Source organism: Hemicordylus capensis, chromosome 1, assembly GCF_027244095.1.
Source record: "Hemicordylus capensis ecotype Gifberg chromosome 1, rHemCap1.1.pri, whole genome shotgun sequence".
Taxonomy (NCBI): Eukaryota; Metazoa; Chordata; class Lepidosauria; order Squamata; family Cordylidae; genus Hemicordylus; species Hemicordylus capensis.
The window spans coordinates 144,960,312-144,983,936 of record NC_069657.1 but is presented as its reverse complement, the minus strand read 5'-3'; the positions used below and the strand labels follow the sequence as shown (position 1 = coordinate 144,983,936).

Here is a 23,625-nt window from a genome sequence, read left to right as displayed (position 1 = left end):
TTATAACTTCATCATACTCTGATGGCACGATACTGGGTGAGTCCATTGTTCTGTGGAAGAGGAGATACTTAGACAAAAGGTGTGAATAATGGGCAGGCTGTGTGCTCTCCTAGACATTTCTCGTAAAACACAAGGCTGAACAGGTGTCCTACTAAGGGAGGCAACCTGGAGAGGGAAGGAGGGCTGCTTTTCAGCATGGCTCATTTGACTGAATGATTCTTATCTGTGAGAGGGAATCTGTCCGTGGTTCCTTGGCTCATCTGGATGTTCACTCTCTAAGAGAAAGAAACAGCATTTCAATCTCAGCACTTTGATGTTTGGTCTGTTCTACTCCCTTCTGTACATGCTCAAGGGGGCCGTGGCTATCAGAGTGGCATTTCCTAGTCCCCTATGATTGCACTAATGACATGAGGGCACTTAAAAAAACCCTGCAGAATGTCCCATTTCCCTAGTCCTTGAGGATCTATCTATCTATCTATCTATCTATCTATCTATCTATCTATCTATCTATCTATCTATCGTATATACTTCCTGATATATACATCTCTAGGTATGCACTCAGGCAGAGGCTTTCTTCTTTCTAGAAACCAGATTCAGTCTGGGGGTGCACTGAGGAACAGGCAGGCATGAGCACAAGCTGTTATTTGCAACACAGAGAGGAATATATAGGTACCCATTGTACCTGTATGTTTTCCCCTCTGTGACTAATAGCAGCTCTGGAGAAACAGTTTTGAACTTGGGTGGCTTTCTCAATCACAGGAATACATTGAGTACTCTTACCTATCTTCACCCTACAAACCCTTCCCACCCTCTTTAAAGGAGAGCTGGTGACAGAAGATGGCAGAAACCAACTGTTCTGACCAGTTAGGATCCTGAGGATATGCCTGATCTTGAGAATGCAGTTGTGGATTTATAAAATGGGCATCTTGTCCCATTCTCCCAATAATTCACCATTTTGTTAATATTGGTAATATACAAGATAACTTCTTGGAAGCAGTCCTAGACATATTTATGTTTAGTGCTAATTCAACATGGCCAAGATTTTAAATGAGAAAGGACACAGTATTTTATCAAGTTGGGCAATGTCTTAAATCCAGTAAATTCTCCTTCACTACCCCCAAATGTGGCAGCTCATTTGGGGTTATTCAGTAATGAGGAAAATGCACTCTTTATATGAACTGTGAGCAAGTAGCATTAGTGCTGCCAGTTCTTTATGTCATGGGTATTGTCACAGCAAACACATAACAGACTCAGCTCTTTATTATATTGTATCCATTCTGATTTATTCCATTTTCTGAAAGTTTGGGGCCACACCAGCACTTAAGCCAGTGCATTTAATCTCTATTTGTGTATTTATTTTTCTGTGTAAGCTGCTTTGAGAACTTTGGTAGAAGAGCAGTATATCAATATACATAGCAGTAGTAGTAGTAGTAGCAGCAGCAGCAGTAGTATTTATTTCAATTCTTCAGTGACTTAAACCTTAAACAAGTCATTGGATCAAATGTGTGCATATAATGACTCTTTTTCCCAGTATCTAACAGCTACTTCAAGAAAGCTATCTTCAGCACTGGAATTCTTCTCAAGGCATTTTTCACTTCCTTGTTCCTCAGACTGTAGATCAGAGGGTTCAGCATGGGAATCACCACAGTGTAACATACGGAGGCCCATTTGTCCTGGTCCATAGAATAGGTAGAACTAGGTCTCAGGTACATGAAGACTGTTGTTCCATAGAAGATGGTGACAGCCATCAGGTGGGAGGCACATGTTGAAAAGGCCTTTTGCTTCCCCTCAGGTGAACGGATCTGCAAGATTGCAGACAGGATGAACGTGTACGACACCACAATTTCTACTGAAGTAAATATGCTCAGGACTGTGGCAAACACAGAGAGTACCATTTCATTTAAGGTTGTGTCACTGCAGGAAAGAGCTAACAAAGGGGGAACATCACAGAAGAAATGGTTGATGACATTGGAGCCACAAAAAGACAATGAAAAAGTGGAAATTGTTTGTGTCATTGCATTCACAAAGCCAACAAAGTAAGATCCAGCCACCAACAGGGCACACATCTTGGGAGACATTGAAACCATATACATGAGAGGATTGCAGATAGCTACATACCGGTCGTAAGCCATTGCAGCCAGAAGGATGCACTCAGTACTTGCACAGAAGACAAAGAAATACATCTGGGAAGCACAGTCAATGTATGAAATGGTGGTCTTCTGTGCTAAGAAATTCTCCAGCATTTTAGGGGCTATTGCTGAGGAATACTCCAAATCTAAGAAAGATAAGTGACTGAGGAAGAAATACATGGGTTTCCGGAGTTGAGGGTCTATCCTGATTAACACGATCATTCCCAGATTTCCTACCAGAGTGACTAAATACATGAATAATATCACAATAAAACACAGTGACTTCATTACTGCACTGTCCACTAAGCCCCGGAGGACAAACTCTGTCACTTTTGTGTTGTTTTCCACACAAGGAGTGATAGGAGTGAAAGGAAGACAAAGTGACAGAGCCAAACTCTGCAAAATCAGAGTCAGTGTGAAACAGAGTCAGTTTTGGGTGGGACTTCCGGGAGAAAGGAGGAACAGGAGGAAGCAACACGCAAGTTCTGAGCTCCTGTTTTTTATCTTATTTTCTGTTTTTCTTTTTTAATTGAGACTTTTGCTTTTGGCTTATAGCCTAATTGAGCTGTTTGGCTTGTATTCTGAGGCTGTGTTAATTTTGGGGAATGTTTTCACTATCAGAAGACTGAGTTTATTTTACTGCAAGATTTGTCTCTTCTGACTCAGCGGTTTTCAGCAGGAGTGAATGAGAAGCATCTGCAAGGAGTGTCTGCAGTCTGCAAGGAGTGTCTGCAGCTAAGTAAGAAATGAGGAGGAGGCAGGCTAAGAAACATACTAACAAAGTTAAACTTTTTGAGAAAACCGCTCTGAGCTCTGTCTGTGTCTCTAAGCCTTTCTATGCAGTAGACACAGCTGCTCAAGAGAAGAGTGACTCCTCCTTTTTGCAACTTCAGTCTGCAGGCTCTTTGCATGTTGAAAACGCTGGGAATGACTTTATCGTTGAGAGCCCGAGGACTAGTCCAGCGGGGGTCTGCCGTGAGCAGAGTCAAGTATGTAATAAATTACCCGGCTTTCATCACAATTTGAGTGGGAGGAGTGAGCCCTCCTCACACTCTATGGATGACCCAGCTAATTTATCTCTGAGCAATTTAAGGAAATCTCCCACTCCTGCTATCAGTGAGGAAATACCTTTTAAAATGTCCAAACTTATAATGGAGACTTTGATTTACTTGTTTCAGCGTCTCTCTAAAATCACAGCCCAGATGGACTCTTTAGCCATGGATTTGAAAAAGTTATCTAACTCAGCTCCATTGGGTAGATCTGGAGACAGTAAATCATTGCAAGTAAAGGAAGGCAAACAGCTTGCTGATGCTTATTCTCAAACAAGTGTGCAGATTCCAGTTTCTGACCATGTGTCTTTAACTGAGTATTCTATTTTATCCAAGGGGGAGGTTTGTTTGCCCCCCTTGGATATCTCCCCTCACGTGTCAAACATGGCAATTCTCAGTCTACTTATCACCCAAACCATATTATTTTGGACATTTGTCATAATTCTACTAATCATCAGCGCTGGAATTCAAAAGGAAAAATTAGAGCTTCATTAGCTCAGATTTTGTGCTTTCCTCTTCAAATAATTGATCTGATTTCCTTCTCTAAACTCAAATCTTTTAAATCTTACATGTTCAAACTGTTGCTCAGATCTGAGTATGCTCTAATTCCTCAATCTTTGCTCAGAATGCGGGACTGTCTACCTAACTGGGAGATATTCCCCAGGAGAGTTATTGGGGAGCTCTCAAACACTTCCGAGGACCCCATCGAACTATATCTGGGGTCCATGAGGAAAGGTATGATCACACAAGCAAATCTGACTACTGGCAACCCACAGAAGAGAAAATCCTCACGCAGTTCCCCTATAGTTAAGAAAGATCATCAAACTCAGACTTGGTGCACTGATCCCATATTGAACACTATTGAACTGTACCCAGTTCAACTTTGTTAGGCTCAAGTGAATCAAACAATTCTTTGTTTGTCACTGTTTCGGAAGTGGGCGAACTATCCGATGGATTGCAACCCCCATACTTTTTGGAGGAGAGTGATATAGTTCAAATACATGGGAATTTATCTTTGGCGACGCAGGAAGATATCCAGTCTAGTCTGGTTCCTAATTCGCAAGAATTGAAGTCTCTGGATTCTGATATTCTGCAACCTTTGGAAGCGCTGAATGATTCTATTTCTAAGAACTCTCTGTTAGCTCCCAACGCTACCAACTCAATAGAGCTGTCGGGCGAAATGGCTAAGATTGAACTAATAGCGGGATCACTCCTGAAGGATGGTTTATGGTCTAACATCTCTAAGTTAAAATCTCTCGAGGCTATTTTAATTGACAACAGGAATCAAAGGAAGAAGATCTCTCCAGAAGAAAGCGCAAGTAATACTATCTCATCTATTTATCTACAGGAGACTGATAAGCCTAATCTCTCCCGCTCGAAGGATCACCCGAGCAACTTGGCTTCTGATGACCTACATCTTATGAGACAGACTAAAATCACAAATTTTCTTCTCCCTCTGGAAAAGACTGCAGGAAGTTTTGTAAATGCATCCAATCTTCTTTCGCAGCAATGACAGTCTCAGTTGATCTTGGCCAAGTCGAAGTATCCAAACTTTACATCCGCGGATGCACTGCTAGAAGGGAGTGTGGGAGATTCCTCAGAGTTGGAAACCCTGGTGGCAAAGTCCACAATGGGAAATGGTGTGGGTCCCTCATTTTTGGAGTTTTCAACCAAACAGCTCTTCCCTGCCCGCTCAATGACTTGTTATGCGAGCGGTGAACAGTTGACCTGGAAAATTCTCGGCTGGAATATTGCCGGGTGGAACGGGAAGAGAAATGACGTAGAGTTTATTACTTTTATCCAACAGTGGGATATTCTAGTGTTTCAGGAGACATGGACGAAAGATGAGATCAATATCAGCGGCTATACCATCTACTCACTGAAAGCCCACTTGGATACCAATAGGGGAAGGCTGAAGGCTGGCTTAGCATGTTGTATATCGCTAGCCTTAAATGTAGAATCTATCCGATTAGCTGACCTGCCCCCCTATGCTATGGCTATTTTGATCAAGGCTAGGAGTGGAGACTTGTTATTGGTCAATGTTTATCTGCCTCCCAGTCAATCACTTAATTCCACTACTACAATTTGGGAACAGTTGGATATCTATATAACCGAAGCATTATTGAATTTTCCCCATGCTTCTGTAATTCTTATGGGGGATTTTAACTCCAGATGTGGTACCGATGATAAAACGTTGATGGCCTCACGTTTTTGGAAATGGGGAGATTGCATAGATGGTTCTTCTCTCATTAACCGTTATTCTAAAGACAAATGTATCAATTCATCAGGAGCTCAATTGCTCTATTTAACTAAGATACATGAGTTGACCATTCTAAACGGTACTATACCCTCAGATATTCCTGGGGAATATACGTTTCTTTCCTCCCGGGGAAATAGTGTAGTGGACTATGTTATGGTTTCCAAATCGATCCTTCCCTATGTATCTTCCTTTGAAGTGGGTGAGCAAATTTTTAGTGATCACTTACCCATGAACATCTATTTAGATCTTCCTCAAGAAAGGAGGGGTAATTTGTTCCCCTGTGCTTTTGAGGAAAGTTCTGCCAATCTTAGCTGCAAGATAAAATGGTCCAAGGAGGTAGAAAATGAGATCTCCAGGTTCTATGATTCTCCCGAAGGTAGAGATTTATTTGATTCCATTGTGCAAGCTCACCTGGGACCTCAAACAATTGTTGCATATGGAAAATTGGAAACTGCTTTTATGCAAAAATTCCTACATTGTAGTAAGCTACATTCTACACAGACCTATAGTAAAAGAGCAGATAATAACTGGTTTGATCTGCGTTGCAGGGCTTTACGTAAACAACTGCTGAGTATCTCTAGAGAATACAGATCGGGTACAGAACAAACAGTCCCATCAATCTACTATCAGATTAAAAAGGCATACAAAAGTAGTCTTAAATATGCTAAACAACAAGCATTGCGAAATGTCTGGAACAAGCTTATCATGGCCACTACTAATAAAGATAGCCACACTTTTTGGAGATTGGTTTCGGCAACCGGCCGGGTTAATATCCCTTGTAAAATTCCGGCTAGATCGTGGGAATCTCACTTTTTTGCTGTCTATAATGATGCCCAGCCTAGCCAGATCTTTGTTCCCCCTCTGATTGGGGAGTTGCCCCATTGGCCTCCTGTTACGCCTGCTGAAATAACGGATCTAATAGGTCACCTTAAAAATGGAAAAGCTCCTGGTCCTGATCTTATTCTTCCTGAACTATTAAAATCTAATATAGAATGGTGGGCTTTAGTTCTAGCTAATTTATTTACATCGATCAATAGTTCAGGTGTTGTTCCAGAGCAATGGAAATCAGCAATAGTGGTTGCCATATTCAAAAACGGTTCCCATTCAGACCCATCCAATTATCGACCCATTAGTTTGCTGTCAGTGGTTGGCAAATTATATGCTCTGTACCTTTTGGATAAACTTGAGGCATGTATCTCAGAAAATCAAATTCTCGGGATTGAACAAGCAGGTTTTAGAGCAGGCCGCTCTACCCTCGATCATTGTATGATCTTGCATCATCTAGCAAAGAAATACTCTAGCGGCCCCAAATGTAAATTTTTTGTTGCCTTTATTGACTTAAAATCCGCGTTTGATTCTATCACCAGACATTTATTATGGTCCAAACTTGAAAAAACAACAATAGATAAGAGATTGCTATTTTTGATGATGCAGCTTTATTCCAATTCCTCATTACGGGTTAGATATGCTATCAATGGGGCCCTAACTTATTCTATCCCCTCTACTCAAGGGGTTAGACAGGGCTGCATCTTGGCCCCGACACTGTTCAATCTCTCTATCAATGATTTGGCTCCATTTCTGGAGAGTGTGGACTCCCATGCCCCAAAGCTGGCTAACAAACGAGTGCCCATTTTACTCTATGCCGATGACGCAGCCGTGCTATCCCAGTCCAGATTAGGTTTACAAAGACTGTTGTGTGCTTTTGCCGGCTACTGCAATGATAACAAACTAACAGTTAACTACAAAAAAACAAAGGTCCTGGTTTTCTCTAAATCCAGGAAACTATATAAATGGGTAATAAATCAGAACCACATTGAGCAGGTTTACAACTATAAATATTTAGGCATATCATTTCAATATAATCTAAATTGGAAAACTCAAAGGCTGTCTTCAATTCACAAAGCCCGCCATACCCTCAGTGCCTTTTTGCGATTTTACTACTCTAAAGGGGGCCAGTTTGTTCCCATGGCACTCCAGGTATTTCGTGCTAAGATCGTGGCCCAACTACTTTTTGGAGTTTCTCTATGGATCCAGGGTGTAACAGCTGAACTGGAGAGAGTACAGTCTATTTTTCTGAGAGCAATTTTTGCAGTGCCTAGATGTGTGCCTTATTCTGCTCTATGTTTGGAATCTGGGTCTTTCTCTATTGTCTGTAAAGCCTGGGAGCTTACTTTCGCTAGATGGAGTAAACTCTGTTCTGAGATTCAGGAATTTTCTTTTTTCCAACATCTATGGGTGGATTCTTATCCTAACCCCTGGCTAACATTTGTAAATAATAAAATTATTCAACTGGGACTTCCTCCTTCAGAACTCCTCACTTAGGAATATAGTAAGGTGAAGGAAATATTATTTCTCCGGTTGCACGATATTGACCGGCGGGAACTTAGGTCTTCGGCCAATAGGACTTGCTCCCCTTTACATTTTGGGATTTTGCCACCCTGGGGAGATAGAGGTGCTAGTTATTTGACAACGCTACATATTTCCAAATTTCGGGCTGCATTTGCCCGGGCCCAGTTCAATGTGTTGCCCTCTTCTCTTTTGGATCGGAGGTTTGCAAAAGATAATCCTGTTGCGGTTTTCTGCCCTTGTGGCGTTGGCCTTCTGGAAACTGTCACCCATGTGTTGTTGTACAGCTCGTTGTATCGGGACGCTAGAGAAGAGCTCATTTCCCCTTTGTTACTTAAATTTCCCGGAAAGTGTGATCTCTTTTATACTTATTACTGCCTCGCGGATTCGAGCCCTGGGACTACAGCAGTTGTGGCTAAATTTTTCTATATTGCCATTAGGTTGAGGTCCCTATTAAGTGCCTAACTGCGAGAGCTGTCTGTTGTTTTTAAATAATTGTTGTTTTTAAATAATTTATTATTATTGATTGTAATCTGTCATATTGTGTTTTAGCATTGCTTTATTGACGTATTGTGTATATTTGTTACTACAATTTTTGCTGGCCAATGGCCGTAATAAAACTGATGATGATGATGACTTCATTACTGGACTGTCCACTAAGCCCCGGAGGACAAACTCTGTCACTTTTGTGTGGTTTTCCTTGGCCATTTCTTGCTGCACGTTTTATACATTGATAGTATTCATTTATTGATTGAATCTTACCTGTAATTCAGAGAAGTAACAATTAGGTAAGCAACAATGCAAATTTCAAGTTCTGGGTAGGAGTGTAGAATTATGCTGCCATTGAGGGCAGGGAAACACATGCTGTAGTGAAAACTAAACAGGGTGTAAATGGAACTAGACTTTATTACACGAGTAGGAAGAACATTTTTGATGGAGCCACCACAGTCCTTTTAGTTGTAATACATGGTTCTGCATACATGGAACTATTCTGAAATTGGGGTTCTCCATTCCCAGAGGTATAGGTTCTATGTATGCATTTCTTTGAACAGAATTGCACTTTCCCAAATTGAAATGGATGGGCAGCCCTTCCTGAGTGACAATCCCTTGATGGATACTTTGGAATTCTTGTGCTTGCTAGACATCCCAGGATCAGGCCCAATATTTTCTCTGCAAGACTGCTTTGTCATAGTTACTAGATTTCAAGCAAACCTTGTGAGGAAAGAGGAAAGCAGGTCTTGTGGTAGCAAGCATGAATTGTCCCCTTTGCTAAGCAGGGTCTGCCCTGGTTGCATTTGAATGGGAGGCTACATGTGAGTAGGGATGTGCGAACCGGTTTGGCGGTTCGGATCCGAACCGAACCAGCCCTCAGGTTCAGGCTGCAGGTTCGAATTCGAACCGAACCGGGGGTGGTTCGATTCGGACCGGTTCGGACCGCTGGCACCTACAGAGTGCTGGCACCTACAGAGCCCTGTGATTTTCTTTGGTAGAATAAATGAGGGGTTTACCATTGCCATCTCCAGCGCAGTATGAGATGATGCCTTTCAGCACCTCTGTATATAGGTGTTTCCCATAATTTGGGAAACAAACTAGCGGGGATTTGAACTGGCAACCTTCTGCTTGTTGTTCAAGCATTTCCCCACTGTGCCACTTAAGGTGTGCTATATTATAATGTCCTTATACAAATCTATGGTGCAGCCACATTTGGAGTACTGTGTACAGTTCTGGTCACCATATTTCAAAAATGACATTATAGAATTGGAAAAGGTACAGAATAAGGCAACCAAGATGATCAGGGCCTAGAACACCTTATCTACCTACCTACCTACCAACCACCTGATATGTGTATCTCTAGACTTATGAAGCAAGGCTATGTTGGAGATGAACTTCGAGTGCATTGCCCTTTTGCACCAACTGTCCTAATGACCACTAGGGGCATTGGGAGTAGAGACAGTGAGTCAGGGTCTCCCTATCTGTCCCTACTCTATGACCCCTGAACTGACTCTGCAGCACTTCCTGTGCTGAGTCACAATCCTTCCTTTCCTCCTAGAGAGCAGATGGAAACACCTCTCTCTCTCTCCTTACCTATCCACTATGTAGTCCTTTAGATTAGATATAGGTCTTTCCTATCTAAGTATATTTAACCAATAAATGTTTAGTGTTTAGTCATACAAGGATCTCCATGTGTTTTCTCTAAATAGCTGCAATATCCAAACCAGCGGAGGCTAGCCCAATTTTTGCTGATTGTCAGAATAGCCCCATTTTCTCTCTCTCTCTCTCTCACACACACACACACCCTTGCATGCATGTATCTCCTCGGTTCAGAAACATCACCTCATACATCATCAACAAAGAAGAGCGAGCTGCCATCCTGTGACGGGCCCCACTTCCTCTAGGGCCCAGGTATATGTGTTCCCCCTTGTTCAGTTATCAGTTTTAGCAATGCCTCTGATGGTTGTGTGTGATTTTAATAGAGAGAAAAATGGAAGGGAATGGTGCCATTTGGTTCTTTGCACCAGGCAGCAAAATGTCATGAAACAGCACTGGAGGCCTGTGCCCACTTCTTGGCCATTGCAGAGCTGCCCTGGTTAAATGCATGATCTGGGGCAATGGCACTTTTCCAGTTCCAATCAATATAGCTCAGCTGTTTCCATACATAAATTGCATATATGTTGGAGCTTGATTACTCTAAAGCAAACTTTCTGCTGTACATTTACAGTGAAACTTGGTCATTGTCATTTCCCACAGTTTCCTTATGTACAGCACCCAGGTTGCTGAATCAAGAGAGGCTAGTTAATCCCTTTATTACTAAACACAACACTTACTCACCTTTGTTCTGTGGTCTTCACGAAAAGTAGAATGATTTAAAGTAACATGGATTATGACGGAATAAAATAGGCACATTTTCTGGAAATCTGTAGGAAGCCCTCCATGCCCAAAGCAATGATATGATAGAAGTGACCATGACACTCTTGATCTCAAAGCAGTATTCATAGTGATATATGGGCTCTCATACTGATATATTAGACCTCTTTCCTGATGGGTGTCCCTTGTGATCAGATTGCCTGATTCCTTGTAGTGTAGACTTAACAAAGTGATTAAACTGATTCTCAGGGGCCTTATCTTAATTGCACCGATGCAATGAAATATTCTGCTCAGATAAAATGATAAAGCCGGTCACTAACTAATGACATTGATTACTAAATATTATTAAGATGGCCATCCTTTGCAAGAGATGTGTTCTTTTCCCCCCACAGAGATGTTTCCAAACCCTAGTGAGAGACTTGTTTTTGCATATTTAGAAAAGCAGCACAGGGCGGATGCTGTTGATCTGCTTAATTTACTTTAGTATCTCCAGAACCTTTTGGTAGCCGAAGCATCGCGCTCATCAGGATCTGAATCTGAGAGTGGATTGTGTCAACTTTGTTTGGGTCAAGTGGATTGGTCAAATGTTTGTTTATAACAAAGTGCTCAGCAGTTGAAAACAAGATGCATGGCCCCTTGGCCACTGCCAGCTGTCAAACACTTTATTCACTGGCTGGGTGTTCTTTTTCTCCCTTGCTCTCAGAAAGGAAGACAAAGCAGCCAGCTGGTGAACAAAACCCTCATGGCTGGGAGAGGTGGACACGGCTTGTCAGTCCACTTCGTCTGCTGACTTGCTCCCAGCAAGTCACTGAGTTTTCCTCGGAGTGAGCGAGAAAAAGAATACCCAGTCGGCAAATAAAGTGCCATCCAGCTAGGAGGGTCTGAAGGGCCGCATGTCCCCCTGCCCAGTGCTGGCCACCCTCCCTGCACTGGCATGCACCTGACATTGGTGCAAAGGGCCTGGCCTACCTGTGCCCAGATGCACGAGTGGTGGTGGTGGGCAGAAGGTGACCGTCTGTCCCTGGACTGCTGGCAAGCCCACCACGTTGCTGACTGCAGCACAAAGGAATGGGTTGTGTGTAAATTTATCCCACAAAGAGAAACATACAGGGAGAAACATATAGGGATGTGCATGAACCAAAGTGATGCTCCTCCCAAGAACAAGTCTGGAAGAAGAATATGGCGGTGTACAAAATTTAATATTAAAAAGTCAACACAGATTAAAATACACCAGACACAATACAAACAATAGTATAAAACAGTTTTTAAAACAAATTATTAAAATTCTAATTAAAAGCTTTCAGGAACAGGAGAGTCTTGAGGGCCTTCACGAAAACAAACAAAGAAGGAGATGCTCTTATTTTAGCAGGGAGCATATTCCAAAGCCCTGGGGCAGCCGCAGAGAAAGCCCAGTCCTGGGTCACCACTAAATGAGATGGGCAACCATCACCGGACCTCTCCAGAAGATTGTAAAACATGGCAGGGTTCATGACAAAGGAGGTGCTCACTTAAATAGCCTGGACCCAACCCTTTTGCAATTTGTCACATACGGCACAAGTCACATAGTGCCCTACTCGCAGAGTCACATTCCAGTATCCCAGTGGAAATGTAAGAAGACTCCAACACACAGGCAAGAGTTTAAACTGAAGAATATATTGTAGAAAAGGCACTCACATGATATTGCAGCTCAGTAAGTCCATTACACATAAATATGTATATACATCAGGCACATGGATACAGCATTCACATAGTTCAGCCAGGTGGACCACAGTGTAGCAGCATCTGCCACTGTGGACACTTTGCTCTTCTCTGAGCCGCCTTCTTATACTGGCCTTGGCCATTCACTGCAGATCATTACTCAGCAACCTGTAATTGGCCTCACATGTTGCTAGTCACTAATCACAGTAAATACAGTGACTTGCAGTTTTCACCTGAAGGCATATTACCACAACACCTAACAGAGATGTATCCTGACAATCCCTGAGTGATAAACAAAACAGATAGAGGTTTATGGTCTGATCATAGAGCCATAAAGTGAATTTTCAGCCCCACAAGCAAGTCCTGAAGTGCCTCACCGCTCAGAAGCACGCTAGAGCTTATTTTTCAATGATGGAATATATCATATATATCCTCCTGGCCTATGGAATGCACTCTCGGCAGATATCCGCAGTTTAGGCTTGCTGTTGGCTTTTAAGAGAGCCCTAAGAACTTATTTGTTTGGCTTGGCCTTCCAAGGTTTGTAAAGTGTTTTTTAAAAAAGTATTTTAATTGGTTTTAAATGGTTTTAATTGTTTTTGAATTGTTTTTATATTGTTTTTAGCACTGTGTTTTGAATTGTGTGTTTTTATGTCTTTTTAAAGTTGTTGTACACAGCCCAAAGCCTTTGGATCGGGCAGTTTATAAATGTAATAAATGAATAAATAAACAAACAAATAAACAATATATCTTCTCTAAGACGTAAACACTCTGGTAGCAAAGGCAATTGTAACTTCCATGTCCACTTTTTGCTGGGTCAAGACAGCAGCCAAACCATAGTCAGAGGAATCAGAGGTTACAACAGTGTGCAAGTTGATGTCAAAAGAAATGAGAACAGGGCTTTCGTAATGGCCGATTTGATAACCTGAACACTAACCTTGCAGAATTCATCCCAGTTAAATGCTACATTCTTTGAAAAAAGAAGATGCGATGGAGCATCTTTTGAAGAAAACTGACTAACAGATTTAGAGTAATACTCACAGAGTCCTAAAAATGAATGAAGTGCATCCTTGTTGTGTGGCTCTGGTGCTTCCTGATAGCTTTCACCAAGTCTGTTCTGGGATGTACACCACTGAGATATTGTGTGTCCCAAGTATTTTTTTAAATTATTATTATTTTTTTACATTTATATCCCGCTCTTCCTCTAAGGAGCCCAGAGCGGTGTACTACATACTTGAGTTTCTCTTTCACAACAACCCTGTGAAGTAGGTTAGGCTGAGAGAGAAGTGACTGGCCCAGAGTCACCCAGCTAGTATCATGGCTGAATGGGGGTTTGAACCCTGGTCTCCCTGATCCTAGTCCAGCACTCTAACCACTAGTGTGTGCAAAACTGACATTTCTCTGCAGAGATAGTAAGTCTATGTTGTCAGAGTTTTCTTAAGACTTCTGCCAGTTTAGCATCATGCTCCTCAATGGTTTTGCCATACACTGAAATCTCAATCTGACATAATAATAACAACAACAACAACAACAACAACCACAATACACCAGATATAACTGTAGTCGAGAAGAAAGAAAAACAAGTTAAAATAATTGACATAGCAATACCAGGGGATAGCAGAATAGAAGAAAAAGAAATAGAAAAAGTCACCAAATACAAAGATCTACAAATTGAAATTGAAAGGCTGTGGCAGAAAAAGACCAAAATAATCCCAGTGGTCATTGGTGCCCTGGGTGCAGTTCCAAAAGACCTTGAAGAGCACCTCTACACCATAGGGGCCACAGAAATCACCATCAGCCAGTTACAAAAAGCAGCTTTACTGGGAACAGCCTATATTCTGCGACAATATCTATAACAACTGACAATAAAATTCAGCCATCCCAGGTCCTTGGGAAGGACTCGATGTCTGGATAAAACAAACCAGTCAATAACACCTGTCTGACTGTGTAAACAAGAAATAATAATAATATAATTCAGTTTCTATACCACCTTTTCAAAAATTGCTCAGGGCGGTTTACACAGAGAAATAACAAACAAATAAGATGGAAACCTGTCCCCAAAGTGCTCACATTCTAGAAAGAAACATAAGATAGACATCAGCAACAGTCACTGGAAGTACTGTGCCGGGGGTGGATAGGGTCAGTTACTCTCCCCCTGCTAAATAAAGAGAATCACCATGGTAAAAGGTGCCTCTTTGCCCAGTTAGCAGGGGTAGTCAGTGATGCCATCTGTAGTCCCAAAAATTGCATGCTTCATTCCTGAAATAATGAAGTTGCAGAGGCTAATCCAAAGGGCAGCCTCTTGAATAGAAAAAGATCCACTACCACGTTGGAGTTCACATCTCTTAAATCTATGCACATCTCTTAAATCTATGGAAATCATTTGATTTCCATATAAGAACAATGGGAGAGACCCATTCTGACAAATCAACAGGTTCTGTGATGTCAGCATGCTGTAGTCTTAAAAGCACGTGCCTCACTTTTTGTTGTACAGGTATTGTATTTGCCTTCATCTGAACTTTATATTTGAAATGTATGGCAGTGCCAGGACTATCAGCAAAATTATCCGATAAATCTGCAATCGTATCAGCATATGGATTCGCTATCATCTGTAATACGGGTTCTGTGCTATTTGGGTCTAACAATATCTGGAGATCTTTCTGATGTTCCAGGTTCAATATATGGGACTCCCTTTTGTGTTACATACACGTTCGCTTCTGCAGTACGTCCTTTTTAATACAGGATAGCAGTAATTATCCATTTATGGCAATAGGGAATCCATATGCCCATGGGTGGATGTCTGAAGGCTGCACGTGCAGATCTGATGTAGTAAAGAGTTTCTTGTAAAGTACATGGGAAATGTGGTGCAGGAAATGTGATGCCAGTGTGGTGTAGTGGTTAGAATGTTGGACTAGGACCGGGGAGACCTGAGTTCAAATCCCCATTCAGCCATGAAACTCACTGGGTGACTCTGGGCCAGTCATACATGAGGCCGCTGAGGTCACTTGAGGAAGTCCATCTCCAGTTGCCACCAACTCGTTTGGTGGCTACACAGAGACGGACCTTCTCGGCTGCTGCCCCGAGATTGTGGAATGCGCTCCCTGCTGAGATACGATCCTCCCCATCTCTGGCGATTTTCAGAAAACACCTGAAAACACATCTCTTCAGCCAGGCTTTCTCAGCTTTTTAAAACTTGTTTTTAAATTGTTCTAATTGTTTAATTGTTGTTTTATGATGTTTTTAATTGTTAATCATTGTTTTATGTTTTATAATTCTTTGTTTTAATTATTAATTGATTTTAATGGTGTTTTAATGTAAACCGCCCTGAGCCTTTTGGAAGGGTGGTATAAAAGTAGTAGTAATAATAATAATAATAATAATAAAAACATATCTCTCAGCCTAACCTACCTCACAGGGTTTTTGTGAGGACAAACATAACCATGTACACTGCTCTGGGCTCCTTGGAGGAAAAGTGGGATATAAATGAATGAATTAATGAATGAATAAGTGATAGTGTATGGAGAACCAGAATCAGCCAGATTTTGAACTGCTATGCATGTGAGCCTGCCAAACTTGTGAGGGCTGCTGCATCTTCATTGCATTGCATTATTGGGCCTACCTCCCTGAACTGATGCATTCTGCTATTGCTGCTACTGATTGTTTCTCCACTTTCCTGACCTGCACAACCCCAGAAGGTACTTTTTCCTTCTCAATCCTGAACTCTGTTGTTCACTGGATGCCCACAGCAGCTTCACTCAGATCTCACCACCACCCTTTTCCTTGTCCACCTCAGGAGAACCTGGGAACAATGGAGGTCTTATTGCTACAATTACCTCCTCATTATACAAACCTCTGATTTTACTCCAGCAAAGCAGAAGGCTATATTGTTTCACTGACTGAGCCCTGAAGGCCAAAAAATATATAGCCCTTTCCTACCAACTTGGAAGGGGCTGCCAATTCTTATGAAGTTGCTCTTCAAGCCTTCAAGGATCATTTCTACCCTACTTTGAATGTGATTGCTGAATGTTACAAATGGGGGTGGGTGGGAATTAAAATCCACAATTAGAAAGGAAGCACCTCAGGGAATGAGCTGGGCTGAAGCCTGTTGCTGTGAGCACCCTCGCCGAACTTGGCCCGGCGTTGAGAGTCCAAAAGGTAAAGCTTAGACCAGTGTCTGAGCCTGCCATATTTGAAAGATCAGTTAGTAACTGAAGTGTAAATGTGACTTTGCTGAGCACTGGAAACTGAATGAAATTGTTTGTTCGCTGTTCAAGGCTCGACAGAGGTGGAGAAGTTTGCCCATCTCCACTCTGAATTATGTTTATGCATTGTGCTATGCCAAGTGTAATCATGATATCTGCTTTTGAAACTGCAAATGCTAAGAATAATCACATTTAGAAGGCCTTAGGAAATAACACATAGATTATAGTACCTGAATACTTCAGGGGTACATTATATAAACACGTAATAGTAAATGCTGAATTCTATGCACTCTATCTTATTAACACTTTTCTTGGGACCAGAAAGGTGCCTTAAGTCTGCTCTCTTAGCTGACCACAGAACTCTCACCCTTGGGGAGACATGAATGTTTTGAGTACACCAAAAAGAAACAGTTATGTTTGACTCAGTAGACAGTGCTGGATGCGACACTCACTCCCAGGATCCTCTGACCAAATATGGTTCGCGAGAGATCAGGTGAAGAAGAGGTTGTTGACACTTTACTGGATACATGAGGAAAATGAGATGTCTGCCTTTGATATGAGATTCAGATTAAAGGACCTGTAAAAAGGTATAAAAGAGGGGAGCCTCTCAAACATGGCACACACACAACTGTTCCTGATTTGATTCATATTGGTCCAGGCGTTGCAAAGTTGATGCAGGGAGGGGCACACACGGCCACAAACACAGAATGCTGGGTGATCTCATAAGCCTACTGGAAAGCAGGCTAAAAGAAGACTGCTAGCTGTTGCTGGGAGGAACACAGTCTAAAGTATTACCAAGCAAGTAGTGATGGTGAAGGAAAGTGTGCTGGGGTGATCTGGGGGCATTTCATGCTCCCCATACTACTCAAATTTCTGTCACAAAGTTATTTCGTGATAACATTTGAGGCAGCCAAAAAAAGTAAAGTAAAGTAAAGTAAGCAAGGCCACAATCAAAGTGGCATTTGCAATTATGCTTTATTGCCCTGTGCAGGGAAAAGTAATGTAATTGTACTTCTGGGAACCAGTCTCAGAGGCTATGCAGAATTAATATGTGAATGAACATCTCAAAATGCTTCCTAGGAAATTCTAGCAGCCAGGACGTGAGAAGGTTATCCAAGCACAGGTATGAAGAGCTCATTCTCATCAGTTCCCCAGATTTCTGAGACAGACAAGTTCATGGGTTGTATGCCTTTTCTATGTTCACACTTGGTAAACTGATTTTGCAGTTTTGATTAATTTCTGAAGCCTGCAAAACTTGTTTGACCAAAGGTGACGTGATTTGTTGGCACACCAAGGGAAGTGAAAGACTCTTCCAAATTTCTTTCCGGATCTGATAAGTTGTCTCCAGACTAGGGTGGCTAAAATTATTTGCTTAAGGGGTCATTTTCCTTTTATTTTATTTTGAGAGAATATCTGCACTCTTATGCAACCCAATCTTACATATCTTTATTCTGAATAAACCCGACTGAGCAGAATCCAGATGAAATTAACCAGTAGTATTTCTCGGGCATTATTCTACAGGAATATTTAATTTCAACAGGACTTCTCTGAAGTATTTTAGTTTGGATGCTGCCAACTCTGTTCAGTGGGACAAGGATTGTAGAATAGAACAATATCGGACCTCTGAAAAGTATAAGCATGCATATGTATTCAGTACTTGGTTTGGGCCCCTTTTGCAGCAATTACTGCCTCAATGCGGCGTGGCATGGATGCTATCAGCCTGTGGCACTGATGAGGTGTTATGGAAGACCAGGATGCTTCATTAGCGGCCTTCAGCTCTACTGCATTGTTTGGTCTCATGTCTCTCATCCTTCTCTTGGCAATGCCCCATAGATTCTCTATGGGGTCAGGTCAGGCGAGTTTGCTGGCCAATCAAGCACAGTACACTGTATACTTTTCAGAGGTCCGATATTGTTCTATTCTACAATCCTTGTCTTCTTGGTTCCATGTAATATTCTAATTTTCTGAGATTGTGGATTTGGGGTTTTCATGAGCTGTACGCCATGATCATCACAATTATAACAAATTAAGGCTTGACTTATCTCGCTTTGCATGTAATGCGTCTGTCTCATATATCAGTTTCACCTTTTAATTTGCATTACTGAATTTAATGGACTTTTGCACGATATTCTAATTTTCCGAGTTTCACCTGTACTCAGCAGTCTTCACTAACAGAGACCTCTTTTCAACCATTTTATTGTTTTACACATACTCACTTAATTTGCTGTAAATCCTACAAGGATAGTAACTTGAAAATGTTCCACTGTGATTTTGGAAATTCCAGCCAGATTGTTGTACCCTTGGATGGGCCAGGCCAAATGCTACACATCCATTACATGGCTGAGGATGCTGTGGGTTGCATTATAGGCAAGCAGCTGGAGGCAAGCAGCTGGAGCATTAGAACAAAATTGAAGGGGGCACAGAAGAGGCGAAGTGCATTTCTGGGTGGGCAAGCAGCATCTCAGATTTCTTAAACAAATGGGGGCAAAGTGCGGGGGACTGCTTGTCTGGGTTAGGTACTTGCCCACCTTTTCTCCTCCTTTGGAGCCTCTCGGAGGCAAGCAATAAGAGACACTAAGAAACGGAAAACAAAACAGAACTCAAAGAAAATTCAGTGCAGATATCATTGAATTTAGTGTGGTCCCCACATCTACTAAATATTATTCATTCTCTGATAGGTTCAGAAGTTCTGCCATTCAGATGTCAGGGTGAGGTGAGGTCAATGCCTTATGTGTTGAAGAGTATGACTTTAGCTATCAACAATATCCATAGTTTTTGACATGATGTAATATCCCTTGTGGATGGTGGACACCCTAAAATTAGGTTAGGAGAAGATCAGAAAGCAGACTGAAATACCTTGGATAGTGGCATGAGTTGCTTAGGGATGGTGTAGTTTTTCTTTCCTTTGAGGTTTTTTGGGGAAAACAAAGCAGGCATTTTTTAAATCAAGGATGGTGTAAGTGCCAGGAATGGGGCTATTTTAGGGGACTGGACAAAGTTATTTTGGGAGGTATCTTCCATTTATGATTCTGCATTGAGTTAAAGAGGAATAAAATCAAGAAAATGCTATACCTCAAGCACAGTATTTTTGTTTTCTGGATCAAATTGAGAATTCTAAGTAGTATTTTTTTCAATCATTTTTTCAAAAATTCATGGCATATGTTAGTATACTAAAAACTATAGTTTGGGAAAAGCTGTTCAGTTTAAATGTCAGCAAAAATGTTAGATGAGATGGACCTCTGATCTCTTTGAGAAAGGTGAGTCATATATTCCTAATGAAATGGAAAGGTAGAACAAATCATTATTAGCTAATTTTCTTCATGGAAGTAATCTTATGAGATCAGCCCCCTTCTCTCTGTGCATGTGTATGTGTATGCATATATGTGTGTATGTGTATGTGTGTGTATCTAACAACATCACAATGCCTGGACCAATTTGAACCAAATTCTGTACAGTTGTGGTGCCTAGGGGTGTGCATACAGGTTTAGTATCAAACTGGTTCAACATCAAACATGCCCAGTTTGAGGGTACAATGTTGAGCCGAACTTGCCCCTGTTCGGCCTGATCTCGAGCCAAACAACTCCTGGTTTGGGTTTGATTTTTTTAAAAAAATTAAGTCTGAAAACTCTCCACCTCCCGTTCCGGGCGCTTCTCTGTGGCCACAGGTGTGTGTGTGTCTCTGGAGGTTCCCCCTCCCCCTGCTGGTCTCCAGTTTGTTATAAATATACCCGTTCTGGGCCTGTCCTCCATGGCGATGGCCATTTTGGAGGCCGCTATGCATGCCCAATGGGTCTCTACATAGCCTGAGTCATGACCTGGCCATGCAGAGGCCCATTGGGCATGTGTGGTGGCCACCAAAATGGCCACTGCCATGGAGGACAGGCCTGGGATGGGCTGAAAACTGCCCAAACCGGGCATATTTGTAACAAACTGGACATCAGTGGGGGAGGGGGAACCTCTGGAGGACCACCCCACCACCACAGCTGCGGAGAAGCCCCCTGAGTGGGAGGTGGTAAGTTTTTGAACTTTAAAACAAAGTTATTTTTTGCTAATTGAACCCCTGAACCCGAACTGATTGTTCAGGGATGTTCAGGGGTGCACAAAACTGAACATGCCTGGTACAGTTCAAGTCTTGTTTGGACTCAAACTGAACCGGGCAAATCGGTTTTGTGCACACCCCTAGTAATGCCACATAGGGATACTTCAATGGCATATTTTGTGATGATGTCATCTATGGCAGATGTGTGAATGTTTGAGGTGGAAGTGGGCTAACATGTGACCAAACCAAACTTGGTATACATGTTCAGATTAAACCTTGATATCCCATTAAAAAAATTCCAAAAATCATTTCAAGATGGTGACTGTGCATGTCTTTCCCCCCAATAAATTTCCATTGCCGGGACCAATCTGGATTAAATATAGTACAGTTGTAGTGCCTTACAGGGACATTTCAATGGTGTGTTTCATAAAGATATCATCATCTCATTGCCATCCTCCACCTATGTGTGGTGCACCCTATTCTTACAGATGAGGCTCTGGAGACTACTGTTTTACTGTACCCTGCATTTGGTGTTTAAAACATTTGGTGTTTAAAAACAAAAAGTGCATGAATGTAAAGATGGTAATTAAAATTATAGGGAAAAGAAAGTAGGCAGATTAGTTCTTACTAGAACTTCTTGGTTTTTCTTTCCTGTTATTTTCATTTTCATAGATGATGTATGAATCTGGATACAATATGGGAAGAGGAAATAAGACATGGAATGTGGAATTTGTACTCCTGGGCTTATCCGCTCAGCCAGGAACTCAGAAAGGCCTTTTTGTTCTCTTTCTGATGATGTATATTGTGACCATGGCAGGGAATACGCTTATCATTCTGGTGTTAAAAAAGGACCCATGCTTGCACACACCTATGTATTATTTTCTGAGCCATCTATCCTTCCTGGACATGTGCTACACCACCACCATCATCCCTCAAATGCTTTCCAACTTCCTGGCAGAGCATAAAACCATCTCCTTCGAAGGTTGCATGGCACAGATGTATATCTCCCTGTCTCTGGGAGGAATTGAATTCATCTTGCTGGCTGTCATGGCCTATGACCGGTACATGGCCATATGCCACCCCTTGCATTATAACACTGTGATGAGTTGGCGGCTCTGTATGCAGATGGCTGGAGGATGTTGGCTCAGTGGCTTTGTGAATGCCCTGGTACAGACTGTGTTCACTCTCCACTTGCCATACTGTGGAAAGAGGATCATCAACCATTTTGGCTGCGAGGTGTTGGCCGTGCAGCAGCTGGCCTGTTCTAGCACTTTTGTGGGGGATGCCGTGATGCTGGGAGCTGGCGTGCTCATCCTGCTCACACCCTTCTTTCTTGTGCTGGTGTCTTATGTGTATATCCTCTCAACCATCCTTCAGATTCGTTCAGCTGAGGGAAGGCGCAAAGCTTTTTCCACCTGCACAGCCCACCTAACTGTGGTGACCCTGTGCTATGGAACAGCCATCTTTGCCTACTTGCGGCCCAGGTCCCACTACTCAGCCAAGCAGGGGAAAACTGCCTCGCTGTTTTATTGTGTTGTTACTCCCATGCTGAACCCCATGATTTACAGTCTGAGGAATCAAGAGGTAAAGGGGGCCCTGGTGAAAGTTATTGGGGGAAAGTGCAAAAGGAGAACATTGCTTTGCTTTTGAACTCTTATCATTCATTCTCCAAATCACAGCTGTTCCTTAAACCAGTCACAATCAGGAGGAGGGTTAAAAGAGGAAAAGGGATATATTTTCTCTCCGTTCCTTTGAATACAAGGTTGGGGAAGGGAAAAAGATGAGACAGGAAGCCTTTGTCTGGATTGAACCACTTTGGACTCCTTCAAGCTGGGGCTAGATGTCAGGGAGAAGGGCTTTAGCCTAGCCTTCTCACTGATAGCTAGTGCTTCTTAGCCTCCTTTCCAGTAGGCTTCTGAGCTCACCCAGCATTCTGTGTGTGTGTCCATGTCAGGGTTCCCTCTAATTTCCACAATCAGTGAGTGGAAAGAATTCTGTTCTGGGTGGCAGTATCAGATCAGTGTGCACACATCAAACCAACACACAGAGATACATAACTTGAAATAATGCGGCACGCGTAGCATTCCACACGAAATTTTTTATGCCCCCCCCCCAACATTCTGCACCAGGGGAGCCACTGCCGCCTCCCACCCTCCTCCTCCACCATCAAGGCTTTCCCTAGGGGGTGCAGGGCTGGGGGAGAATCCGCATTGTGGGGGCCCCTTAACATTACAAAGAAATAAATAAAATTTATCTTTAAAATATTTTAAATAATGTTTATGATTTTATGTAAAATCAAGTCACAAACATACACAGTTTAAGACAGCACTCAGGTAAATTTACCAACTCCCTCTGATGCACTCCTTTCCTTCCCACCCCACACACCTCCCTCTACATACACACACAAAGACACACAAATCTCCCTGATGCAAACACCTCCCTCTACAGGCTACAAACACACAACTACAGTCTACGCAGACACACACAGTGAGGCGAGTCTCACGATTGGTGAGACTCACTGAGAGCGGGTTAGCGGGGAGAGCAGGCTTAGCCCCCTCTCCTTGCAGACAACCAGGCAGGGAGCCCACACGACTGCCGGCTCCGTCATGGAGCCAGCAGGGGCTGCAGGGATCGGAGGCCACGTGCCCCCTGGAAGTTCCAGGATGCCCCATGCGAGTACACGGGGCATCCTGGAGAGACCCCCAGGGCTGGGAAGCTTGTTTAAGCCTCACGGCGGGGGTCTTCTTATGTGTTGCCACGCCGCAGCAACACACGGTCAAATAGACAGGGTTAGCAGAGCGCTCGCTCCGCTAACCTCAGCTAAGGGGAGGGCTCTGTAAGCGGGTTACCCGCTTTGAGGACACAGGGCTCGCCTGCGAGCCTGGTGGTTCTCACACTCGCCAAAAAGCGGGCTAGGCTTCCTTAGCCCGCTTTCTGGCGATCGTGAGAATTGCCTCAGGGTCTGTCTTTCCCCCTCTCCTCCTCAGTACTCCTGTGACCTCCACTTCTGTCTGTTTCCTTCTAAGTTTTAAACACAACG

The 23,625-nt window shown here is 42.6% G+C and overlaps 2 protein-coding genes across 2 annotated transcripts in view; one reads left to right on the top strand and one right to left on the bottom strand.

The window, feature by feature from the left end:
• Positions 1-22,419, top strand: part of LOC128327633 (olfactory receptor-like protein OLF3) — a 40,851-nt gene extending 18,432 nt beyond the window's left edge. Inside the window, exon 2 of the mRNA XM_053256673.1 lies at positions 21,258-22,419. Within this exon, the coding sequence (XP_053112648.1) occupies positions 21,258-22,235 (978 nt within the window). The 3' untranslated portion in view covers positions 22,236-22,419. The remainder of the gene's footprint in view (positions 1-21,257) is intronic.
• Positions 1,542-8,492, bottom strand: LOC128327258 (olfactory receptor 1019-like). The gene is made up of 2 exons (XM_053255863.1): positions 8,435-8,492; positions 1,542-2,431 (listed from the first exon to the last, which is right to left on the bottom strand). Exons 1-2 carry the CDS (start codon positions 8,490-8,492, stop codon positions 1,542-1,544), a joined length of 948 nt encoding a protein of 315 aa, XP_053111838.1.
• Positions 22,420-23,625: the final 1,206 nt, after the last annotated feature.